This window comes from Propithecus coquereli, unplaced genomic scaffold (genome assembly GCF_000956105.1).
Source record: "Propithecus coquereli isolate 6110/MARCELLA unplaced genomic scaffold, Pcoq_1.0 Scaffold83, whole genome shotgun sequence".
NCBI classification, from domain to species: Eukaryota; Metazoa; Chordata; class Mammalia; order Primates; family Indriidae; genus Propithecus; species Propithecus coquereli.
This window is the reverse complement of record NW_012154507.1, coordinates 4,219,151-4,230,000: the sequence shown is the minus strand read 5'-3', so window position 1 is coordinate 4,230,000 and position 10,850 is coordinate 4,219,151. Positions and strand designations below refer to the sequence as shown.

Below are 10,850 nucleotides of genomic sequence, written 5' to 3'. Positions count from 1 at the left end.
CCAGGGCTGTGTGTGTCCTCTGGTGGTGGGGACTGGGGTGGGGGCTGAGAAAGCGGTTCGGCCTCCAAGGCCTGTCTGCACGTCCGACCCTCAGCCAGTAGGTGTGTTCCCCACTCGCCCACGCCGTCCATGCTCCCACCGAGTCCCTCCAACGCGCAGGCCCCCGGGCGCTCGGTGACAGGAGGGCCTCGCTCCCTGATCCCCGCTCTCCGCTCGGCACAGAAAACCCCTGAAGGCCTAGATCCCTCTCACACCCCTCCACCCGGGCGAGCCTTCCCCTCAAGACTCCACGCTTCTGCTCGGCCGTTTGACCCCATTTCACGTGAAATATGCCGGGCGACCGCCCTAAGGAGCAGCGTGCGCTAATCAGATCCGTCTGTCTTTGCAGGGCTTCCCCTGAGCGCCGGGGCCCCGAGGGCGGATGAGCGGGAAGGGTCGGCAGTTCGGGTGGGGGGCCCCCGAAATCTGCGGGCCGCCCGGGGAGGGGGCCGCGGGGAGGCCGCCCGCGGTGCAGCTCCCGCGCGCCGCCGCCAGGTGCGTTGTCCCCGCTGGTCCCCCGCGGGGAGGACGCCCCCTGCTGCCCCCGCCGCCGCCTGGCCGGGGACGCCCCGAGCAGGCGGGAGGCGGAGCCTTTGGGGCGGGATCTTGAGGTCCGTCCAAGGCCGGGGGATTACTGGGGTCTGCCAGCGCCCAGCTCGAGCCGGGCGCTCTCAGTGTGGCGCTGCCCGGCAGCAAGGGGGGTGGTGGGACCCAGCGCGGTCGAGACAGAAAACAAAGTCAGCAGGTCACCTGGCAGGTTCTGAGCGAATTATGCAACGAAAGCCGGGGAATGTTTGATGCGTTCTCCCCGCCCCCCTGTCCCTTTTTTTGACTTAAGCTCCTAGGAAGCTGGTTCCAGTTTAAGGGTTGGGCTGGGAGCGACCAAGTAGCTCCTCTGATGTGGTTACAACTGTGCTGAACTCCTCAAGGGCGATCCTCCCTCCCCATCTTTCTTTAAGTAATGGGAACATTACTCTGGGGGAAAAAAATATGAAGTGGGGGAAAATGGCAGGCTTGATCCAAAAGCAACGCTGAGAATCACCCTGCAACTTCCACGAGGTACTGGGCAAAAACAGTAACTACTAAAACCTAAATTTAATAATCACACACGTCCAGTTCCTTATCTCCCTGAGCCTCTAGACTACACTTTTCTAACAGAATTTAAAGAGTTAAAACTGGCCATAGTGCGTTGTTTTGTATGCTAACATTTGTGGCATTAGGACTATTTTGTTAACTAAGGTATATGCAATTCACAGAATTTCACGGTAAATTCCCCAGACCAAATATTTGGCTGAACAAATAAACAACATTATCCATTCCTGAAAGTAAGCCAGTAGAAGGAGGGGAAGGATGGCCGGGGGAGTGGTTGCTAGAAAGTGACCTGAGCCAGACAGCCACAGGGCTCAGTACTCACCCTAGGATAATTTGTCCAAGTGTTGGAGTTCTACTGGTTCCTTTTCAGTGACACCGACATTTCAGAAAGTTGCTGGAAATTGGGCAAAACAAAACGAGGCCGCCTGAGGGGAACCCATAATGGGCTTCCCTAAATGATTTATTTGAGCTCCATACCATTAATCAAAGGGGCAGCGACCTGGGGGGCTGAAGGAGGGGGCCAGGATCCCTCTTTGCGGGGAGTTTTGGAGGAACTGTGGAGTCTTGCTGCCTTTGCCTGGGGCTCTGATCTCCTCTCTCCACCTGCGCTCTACAGGGAGCTGGGGCTTTGGCAACTACCCCACTTCTATTTTTATTGGTTTCCACTAAGCTGCTCCTTTTGGAGGAGTGTAGGACTTCAGTAATTAAAAACAAAATGAATCTTGCTTCACCCACCCCACCCCACCCCCAAGAGCATATGCAAGAGTGTGTGTACAAGAATGCAAGGAGTACACACACACACAGAGAAAAACACAAATGCCAGGGGTGGGCACACACACATTCTCTTTGGGTGCGTGCATGCCACTAGCAACAGCAACACTATCACTCACACCTACAACTTCATGATGGAGAAACGCATTGTCAGCCTTCCCCACACAAGACTGTATGAAGATACCAACTGCCTTTGCCCCAAATCCATCCAAGTGGAGGCAGAGAAAACACACATATAAGAAATGAGCCTGAGCAGGCTAAGATTCAGAGTTTTAGTTGTTGGTGTCAAATAAGAAAAAGAAAAAGCCCCTCCTCTGGTTCTCTTAATTCCCACACCCATACCATGCTGGAAAGCCATTCTCTGCCTGCTGGCAACCCTTAACTGAGGGACACCTCTCCACCAAACACCTTAAGCATCATCTTTTTTCTTTTTTTTTGCTTTGGCCAAAAATTGAGATTTTTCCTTTAAAAAAACTCTGGCTAACAACATCAGATCCACCAGCTCCAGGGAAGAGGCGTCAGCACAGAGAGAAAAGGAGAGTGTAGAACACTTGCATAGTGCCTGCTTAGAAATCGGAACCTTTTAGTATCTGACCCTGTTGTCAACTCCCACGCAGCTCAGTCTGCTGGGATTTTGAACTTGATGAAGGTGAATAGAGGAAAAGGAAAAAAGTCAAGAAACAAAGGAGAAATTCTACCATGTGGTATATTAAAATAGTAGTCATCAACGTTTCTGAATTTAGGGCACATTATTTTATTGGGTAAAACCCACTTCTCAAAAATAAAACAAAACAAAAACAGCAACAAAAAACAGTGCGTGTTTGTAATCCCAGCTACTCCAGAGGCCAAGGCAGGAGGATTCCCCGAACCCAGGAATTCAAGATGAACCAGGGCAACTTAGCAAGACCCTCATCTCAAAAAAAAAAAAAAAAGACGAAAAACAAAAAAACTCCTGTTTGGGGAAAAAAACCATGCATACATACATACATGTTAATATGTTTGTATGCAAATTAGTTTTGGTTTGAAAAGACCACATTGGTGCCTGTAATAACTGCAGACATCCTGAGGTATCATAAAAGCAGAGGTGGGAATCACTTTTCCAGAGTTGAGACTACTTCATCACACTTAGCTTTGACACACCTCTTAACAGGTGAGCAAAAACAGAAGATGTACAAGGAGCCCAAAACTGAGTCTTTAATTTGACCTACTCCTTTCATCCCACTGTTTCTCCAAGGCATGTGTCATCCAGATGGAAGAGGATCCTGCGTCCTTGTTAACATTAAATAGAAATGGAAAACAATCTATGCTGGCAATTACCATCTCTCTCCATCAGTTTACTTCCTGTCCTTACAACTTAACCACCTCCAGTTACCACCCTCTGACTTCATCCAGCCTCCATCCCACCTCAACAGAAAAGAAACCTCATTCAAGATAGACCTGAAGGAAAAGAGAAAGGATTAAAGAGAAAAGGGCCATAGTTTACCTTTAAAATAATGACTCATTTTATTTTTTCTCTTAATATGTAGTTATAAATATATTTTGTCAAAATATATGATCAATATGGTCAAAACATTTGCACGTAAAGTCATAAATAAGGTCAAGGTGAATGTTTAGGTTTTTTTCCTTTTTTTTTTTTTCTTTAAAGATAGACGTCCAGCTATAAGGAAGCAGTCTGTGTAGTGTGTGGGTGAGTGGATGGGAACGTGTGTGTGTTTGTGTGTGTGTGTATCTGTCTGTCTATCCTCAAGGACTGCCTGATCTTAGCGGCACCCACATCCCTCTACTACCATCTCTTGATAATTTTTCAGTACCACCTTGTCATACTCATCCAGATACAGCATGGAGATGGCACTCAGTTCAGTGGGCACACAACAGGCTTTGGGGATACTGGAATTGACAGAGTTAACCAGGGTCTGCACAATGGCATGGTTGGTTGAGTTGAGGTGGTCAGCCAGTGGAAAGGGACAGTCCCCGTGGCAGTAGAAGGCCTGGTAGCCTGGTGGGGCCACGATCCAGTCATTCCAGCCTACATCGCTGAAGTCCACATAGAGTGAGTGGCGCCGGCAGTTCTTATTCTTCTTCCGGGCCCGCTGTGGGTGATGCTTAGGGCTACGCTTGGCCCTCTGGCGTCGGGTCAAGGCATGACCCCGGCCATCATGGCCAAAGGTGACCAGGAGGGGTCGGAGCTGGGCCCAATTCCCACTCCCTTGAGGTAACGATCGGCTAATCCTGACATGCTGGCCCTGATGGGTCCGTGTCTGATGGAGGTGAGTCACCTCAATGGCCAGCCCATAGTTTGGCTGTTTCTCCCGGGTCCAGCGAAGGACCGCAGGGCTCACATCAAAAGTTTCCCACCGTGTCACATTGTGGTGGACCAGTCTTGTGTCCAGTAGTCGTGTGATGAGGTGCCCAGGCACCACTTCTGCCGGGGGTTTCATAACCTCATAAATGTTTATACGGTGGAAGCCCTGCTCCCAATCAGGGCCCTGGTCCACCTGTTCCCGGAAGAGCCGAAGCTCTGCAGAGGAGATCACCTCGTTCTCTGGGATGCTGCTGAGGTTAAAGAGGAAACGAAAAGCAGGGTTTTCGCTGGTCCCTGGGATGTTCTCCAGATGTTCTAGGCACAGTTGGGAAGAGAGGGGAAAAGAAAAAGCACATGAACTTTTTTCAGAGATAGAAAAGTCAAGAGACAGCTTAGAGTTGGACAATGAATAGTGAATTCTGCTCATGTGTAGTGGAAACTTATTGGGGGGAATAAGTATGCCTTTTAATTTGAAGGAGCAGATAAGTGCGGCAGATAAACCAGCAAAATGTAGCTAGCATTTTTCAAGCACCAAAGACAAAAAGTATCTCCCAACCTCCTTTCTATGTCTAATAATTTCCATGTGTCAACTCCTTTACTCCACCACCATCAGACTCCCCTTTTAAAATCCCTGCTTGGATTTGTGTACACAGTTTTCTTTACAAGTGGTTGTAAAGAAAAAGAGGGGCCAACAGAGCACAGGCAGGAGGAAACATGCACACAACTACCCTCTCCCTCTTCCACTATCAAGCATGTTACTAAACATTTCCCCAGCGATCTTGGAAACACAGAGCATGCCTTGTTGATCATGTTACAGAGGGGAAAATAAATTCCAACACAGTAATGATGCTGGTGGATTAATAACTCAGATTTACTTTGGAAAAGAAACATCCGCTAGGAAACATTCAGATCGGATTACAAGGCCCCTATTGAATAAACCCGACAAACACACAGCTGTAATATTAAATTCAGTAGGTGCTTTTGAAAAAAAGGGCAGCAAACCCAGCAGAAAAGGCTTTGATATAGCAAAAACACACCTCTGGGGCTAGCCCACGTCTGAGTGGTGTCATTCCCCTTCTCCTGAACCCCTCCCCCTGTGTCTCCAAAAAATAAGTTCAGTGGCAGCTCTGGAAATTCTTGGAGGTAAGCGGCTCTGTTCCCCAGCCTCCTGGATTGGGGCTTTGATGTAACCCGAACTCTTCTTCCCCAGGGCTTCCACTGCTCCTCCAGGCAGCCCTAGGAGACCTCCCCCACCCACACTGGGGGCAGGGACTGACCTTCGTGGTGGAAGCTCCTCACGGTGTTGGCCCGGCTGGCCGGGCGCTCAGGATACTCCAGACCAGTGCCATGGATCTGCTCTTCCTCCTCCTCCTCCCCAGACTGGAGCCGGTAAAGATCCCGCATGTAATCCGGAATGACAGCGCTCTTGCTAGGCTGCGGGCGGCGGCGCAGCCCGAACATCTGCAGAAGTGTCGCCTCGAAGTCCCGCAGGAGCTCATGGCTCTGCTCTGAGCGGCGTCCTCCCGCGTGGCCCTGAATCTCGGCGACTTTTTTCTTCCCCGTCTCAGGTATCAAACTAGCATGGCTCGCGCCTCCTAGCAGGACTTGGCATAATAAAACGACCATCAGCATTCGGTTACCAGGAATCATGGTGTCTCTGGGGAGGGGGAGGGGGTAGAAGGTTAAAGAATAAATAAACACCAATAAATAGAGAGAAATAGAGATGTCTCTGCATATGTATATATGGGACTAGAAATGGAGGGTCATGATGTAAAACAGGTCAGAAAGATCAGGTTTGTGTCTTCTCCCTAGCACACCCCCTCCCCACCACCACCAGCTGCAGCCGTGCAGGGCCTGAAAGTAAAAATTGCCCTGTAATTACTTGGTCTAACTTGTTTACAGTCAAATAACCCCAAATCAGATAGCCTCCATCCTGTTAATCTTTTTTTGTCCCAACTGCTATCTGAGCCATGATCTCAGCGTGGCTTCTTCAAGGATAAACAGTTAACATTGAGAAGGTAAAAAAGGGTGGGGGAGGGAGAATTAAAATGCCCTCGCCTCCACTTCAGACCTTCAGCCTCTCCCCCTCTTCCTCCACCCCCTCCCCACCCGCTTCCTCCGCCCTCCAAACCCAACTTCCACAACTTCCAGCTGGTTTGGAGTCGGAGGGAGGGAAAGCGAGAAGCTGGGGCAGGGCGAAGGCAGAGGGCTGCAGGCTCCAGAGGCCGAGAAGGTGGCCTGGAGGATGACCAGGTGGCTTGACGGTTTAGTTTATTGTAGCCGATGAGTTTGAAATGCTCGGCAAAAGTGATCTGATCGTGCCGCTCGCTCCCTCCCAGGGAAGGGGTGGGGGGCGATTCCGGAGCGACCTCTGTGAGTTTTGACAAGAGGCTGGGAACACGCCACGGAGGCACTGGGAGCTCCCCAAGCAAGTGGGCAGGAGAAGGGAGTGGTTAGCCCTCAAGGTACAACCCCGGGCTGCCGATCTTTCACTTCTTTAGCCCCCTCGCGCTGCCCTCTCTTGCAACGCACCCGATCTGAGAGGGCGAGTGGGAGCAAGCACACTTTAAAAGGAACCGGTACGCCTCGAGCGCCCGGCTGCCGGGCCAAGAAGGAGCGACAGCGCTGCCAGAGAGCGGAGTGCGGACGCTGGAAGGGAGGTCCGACGGGAGGGACAGACGGCGAGCAGGGCGGGGAGGGCAGAGTGAATTCCCGGGTGAGGGAGAAGGAAGAGGTGTCTACTCACTGACAGAAAACAAGGCATGTAATAACAGTCCATGATTCTTGACGGCCAATCTTGAACAAACTTGCTAGAAAGGCTCAGAGAAGCTGCAGCAGTGCGTTGCTCGGGATGGCACTACGGAATGGCTCCTAAAATGAATATTTGAATATAATGAGACTCCAGCGCAGACGGGCTCTGTTTTTCTTCCAGCCCCTCCGAGTCACGTGAACGCAGAGGCCCCTCCCCGCGGCGGGCGGCGAAAGGGCCCGCGGGCCCTCCCTCCTCCGCGCGCCCCCCCCGCCCGCTCGGCCCGCCCCCTCCAGGCCGGGCCAACCTCCGCGCCTGCCGCCCGAGCCTCCGCCGGCCGGGAGGAGCTCCCGGCGGCGCTCAGCAGAGCCCTCGGCCGGTGCCTGGCCGCCGGCGCGCTCATCGCCTGCGGAGAACCCAGGTCTCGCTTCTACCTGCGGCGCGCGGTGCGTCGGGTCCGGACCTCACGCCAGACCGCCTGACACCGGAGGGTCTGGGCGCACCGGAGGGCTGAGCCTCGCACCTCGAATCCGGCTCAAGTGGGGCCAGGGACGGAGGGGAGTCTTTGCTGCCCAAAGCCTCACCACTAAGAAGTACTTATAAAGGAAAGCGCTGAGGGACCCCGCACACGCACACACGCACCCCGCCACTTCCTCCCCAGGGTCTTCGCAAGGCCAATATCGCTCCCCGCGACAGCCAGTCACCCCTGGTGAACGCCCGCGAGTGCTCAGACGGGCAGGGTAGCCGATTTAGCTCTCAGGCAAAAGCTGCTGACCCTGTCACGCACGGGACCGGGCGAGGGCGTGTTAGGGGGTGATCCCTGTGGGAAAGTGAGAGGGAGCAGCTGCTACAGTAATTCCTCCGGTGCCATTACGCAGAGTCCCCGCACCGCGGCGGCCGCCGTGTCTCCCTTCCCCAGCAAAACATCACCAAAGAGTGGGCCGGCGGGGCCGTTCAAGGCAGAGGGGCGGACGCCGGGGCTCACGGCTCCCGGCAGATTCCGAGAGAGGCGTCGCGGCAGAAAGGGCGCATCACGCTTTTCAGGTCTTAATGTCGCCGAGATTTTACAACTCCCGACCCGGCGCAGAAAGGAAATCCCCCCACGTCCCCAGGAGTCGAGGAAACTGTGAACAGCTTTCGGCCCGCGCTCGACCTCTACGTCTGCGTCTCTCTCCCCGCCCCAGCTTGGCTTATTTTTTAAACCACCACACTCCTCCCCCCGCCACTTCCTTCCCCCACCCCCTTCCTCCTTTGCACCAGCTGCGAAGTCGCAGCAAATATTCCTTCAAGAATTTTACCAACCCACAGCTCAAGCAATTACTGGGATGTCCCGACTCTAATCGAAGATGCCGCCCGCGTGGGTTGCTCGGCGCAAGGGCCTGTTCGAAAACCGGACCCGGCGCATCTCTGCGCTCAGTCAGGGCCGGCGCCGGGCCACTTCGGGGGCCCGAGCCCTACGACTCCTGCCCTAAAGCCCACTCCACCCGGCCTCCCTTTTCCTGAGGCTGTCCCAGTTCCTGCCTTGGGTCGCTTTGGAGCTCGAGGGCTCGGATTGTCCGCCCCACCCTCCACACATGAACTTGGTTTTCTTCTTGGGAGCACTTGCGGGAAGCCTTAGAGAAAGAGGAGCAAAAGGATCGAGCAGCTCAGCCCACCCTCCCGGCCGTTGCTGCCCGGCGCCGCCTGACACCGGGCGCGGGTGCGGAGGCTGCCGGCGCCCATGCGCGATCATCCGCGCCCAGCGAGGGACGCGCGTCTTTCTGAGCCGCTTTCGCCTTTCCCGGTCCCGCGCCACCGCTGGGGCGGACTGGGAAAGGGCTGGGGAGAGCAAAGGTTTTTTTGAGACTCCAGAAGCCCTAAAAAGTCCACGTGAGGGGAGCTACAGAGGTGGGCAAAGCAGACCGGGACAAGCTGCTGCCCACGGGGCGAAGAGACAGTGGCAGGGGTGGGCTCTCGGGATCCCGGGACAATCCTTGACCCCTAGGAATCTCCCAGGGCGGTGGCGGGAGCGCTCGCTGCGCTAAAACAGAGCGGATAAGGGGAAGACAGGAGTGTGTTTCAATTTCGGATTCAGTAGGATTCGTCTCTAATCACGTTTTTCTTCTAATTTTTTAATTAAAAAGATAAAAGACAAAAGAACTTTCAACTCCAGAACTTTTTCTTGGCGGTGGGGGGGGGGGCGTAGGAATGCAACTCTGAGCGGTTGTCCTTCATGTCCCTGCCCGACTTCTTCTCCCAACGCCGAAGTTTGTTTAGAGGTAGCCTCAGTTTACCAACTCTGCGTCTTTTGGGGTTTTAACGTCTCACACGGTCTTCATCTTATACACTGCGATCCTTGCAAACCATCAGCCAAAGCGGTGCCCAGGAAGTGTCAGAGGCTCCGGGTCCAACTCCTGCTGAAAGGGTCTGCAAGGGACCCAGGAATCCCGGGATCCTTTCCCGTCAGTTCCGGGCTGGGAGGGCCAAGAAGAGCCGGGCGTCCTCTGTACGTCCCGCCAGCGACTCCCCATAGGAGAGTCGCAGACATCGCAGAAAGATGAGTCCTAGGAGCCCCTGCCACCCTGGCCATCGTCCCTACAGACCCTACACCATGAAATGATAAAAGAGGCTCCTTGGGTTCCGCAAGTAGACGAAAATAGCTCGTGGAGAAGGCGCGTCCTGCAGCTGCCGATCGCAAGCTCTCAGGGGCGCCCCGCCAGCTAGGGGCCAGGTTGGGTGACACTCCCCTCGACGCAGCCTCTGGAGTGGCGCGCGCTCTCCAGAGGGCTACAGGACTGCGCTCCCCACCGCAGAACTAGCCCGGGCTAGGTCCCACCTCGCTGTCCCTCAGCCCCCTCACTCTCTCCGGACCCCAGAGGCGGCTGTCTCCTTCCTCTCCCTGCCCTTTCGTCCGGGGATCGCAACCGCCAGCCTGCGGGCAACGCGTTCAGCTCAAGAGCCACAGTCTTTCCCGCCTCTCCTGTCCCGCACCTCCCAAAGGTGGAAATCGCTCAAGGACCAACGGACCGAAAAGGCCTGGGCAGACGCAGCAGCAGATATGGAAGTGTCTTTCAGCGCCAGCATCCCCACCTCCAGCACCACCGTTGGAAAAAAATTAGGCCACTTTTTGCCTCAGCGACAGTCTGAGGCCCCAGGTTCTGGCCCCAAGGATGCTCTCCGGCCCCCTCTGCCTGGCGCCCCTCGCCAGGTAGCTTTGCTCACCATAGGTCCCTGCAGTAGCGGGCTCGCCAGCAGCAGTTCCTGGGGACCTCTGAGCGGCTGCAGTGAACCTGGGCGAGGGCCGGGGACTGGGGCGCTGCAGGCTCGAGACGGCTCGGACGGGAATCCCATCAGGCAGAGAGGCGATACTCAGCCCGAGCGGCAGCGGCGTGTCAGGCTCCAGTCCCTCTGCTCCGGTCGCCAAACTCACCTAGCTTCCGGGCCGGGCTCGGCGCTCCTTCCCTCCCTCCCTCCTGCTCTCCCCTCTTGCATCTTCTCCTTCCTCCTCTTTCCCTCCCTCTCTTTCTTTCTTTCCTTCCTCCTCCTCTTCCCCGGCAGCCCCTCCCTTCTTCCCTCCTCCCTTGCTCGCCTCCCTCTCTGCGGATGGGAGCCCCGCCCACATCCTCCCATCCCGCCGCCAGGCCTCGCCTCGCAGGCCCGGGTCCCGGAAGCCCGGGCAGCGCCGGAGCCCGCAGCTGCAGCCCGGCTGGGACGCCGCTGCCTCCAGCTCTGGGAAGCGGCCGGGGCTCACCTGGGGACCACGTGCAGAGGTACTAGAAAGCATGCACCGACTAGTCGCCGTACCTTCCAAAAATACCCATGGGAGTCTGGGCTTCCCTGAGTTTAGAGTAACTGCTGCCCAAACTGATGATTAAAACACTGAGTAATCACCATTTACCCGGAGTAATTAGAGATAAT

At 55.0% G+C, this 10,850-nt stretch overlaps 1 protein-coding gene across 2 annotated transcripts; it reads right to left on the bottom strand.

The window, feature by feature from the left end:
- Nucleotides 1-3,380: 3,380 nt before the first annotated feature.
- BMP4 (bone morphogenetic protein 4) lies at nucleotides 3,381-10,442 on the bottom strand. 2 transcript variants are annotated; one of them, XM_012663757.1, is made up of 4 exons: nucleotides 10,155-10,442; nucleotides 6,951-7,075; nucleotides 5,482-5,861; nucleotides 3,381-4,519 (listed from the first exon to the last, which is right to left on the bottom strand). In XM_012663757.1, exons 3-4 carry the CDS (start codon nucleotides 5,852-5,854, stop codon nucleotides 3,663-3,665), a joined length of 1,230 nt encoding a protein of 409 aa, XP_012519211.1. In that variant the 5' UTR covers nucleotides 5,855-5,861; nucleotides 6,951-7,075; nucleotides 10,155-10,442; the 3' UTR covers nucleotides 3,381-3,662. The 2 variants fall into 2 exon arrangements, with proteins under 2 accessions (XP_012519211.1, XP_012519210.1); XM_012663756.1 differs by having other exon boundaries at nucleotides 10,363-10,442.
- Between the last annotated feature and the right edge of the window lie 408 nt (nucleotides 10,443-10,850).

Excerpts from the sequence above, each read along its gene's own strand:
- BMP4 (XM_012663757.1), bottom strand. The coding sequence starts at position 5,854 with ATGATTCCTGGTAACCGAATGCTGATGGTCGTTTTATTATGCCAAGTC. Across the intron at positions 4,520-5,481 it reads GAGGAGCTTCCACCACGAAG|AACATCTGGAGAACATCCCA; the intron begins GTCAGTCCCTGC and ends AACTGTGCCTAG.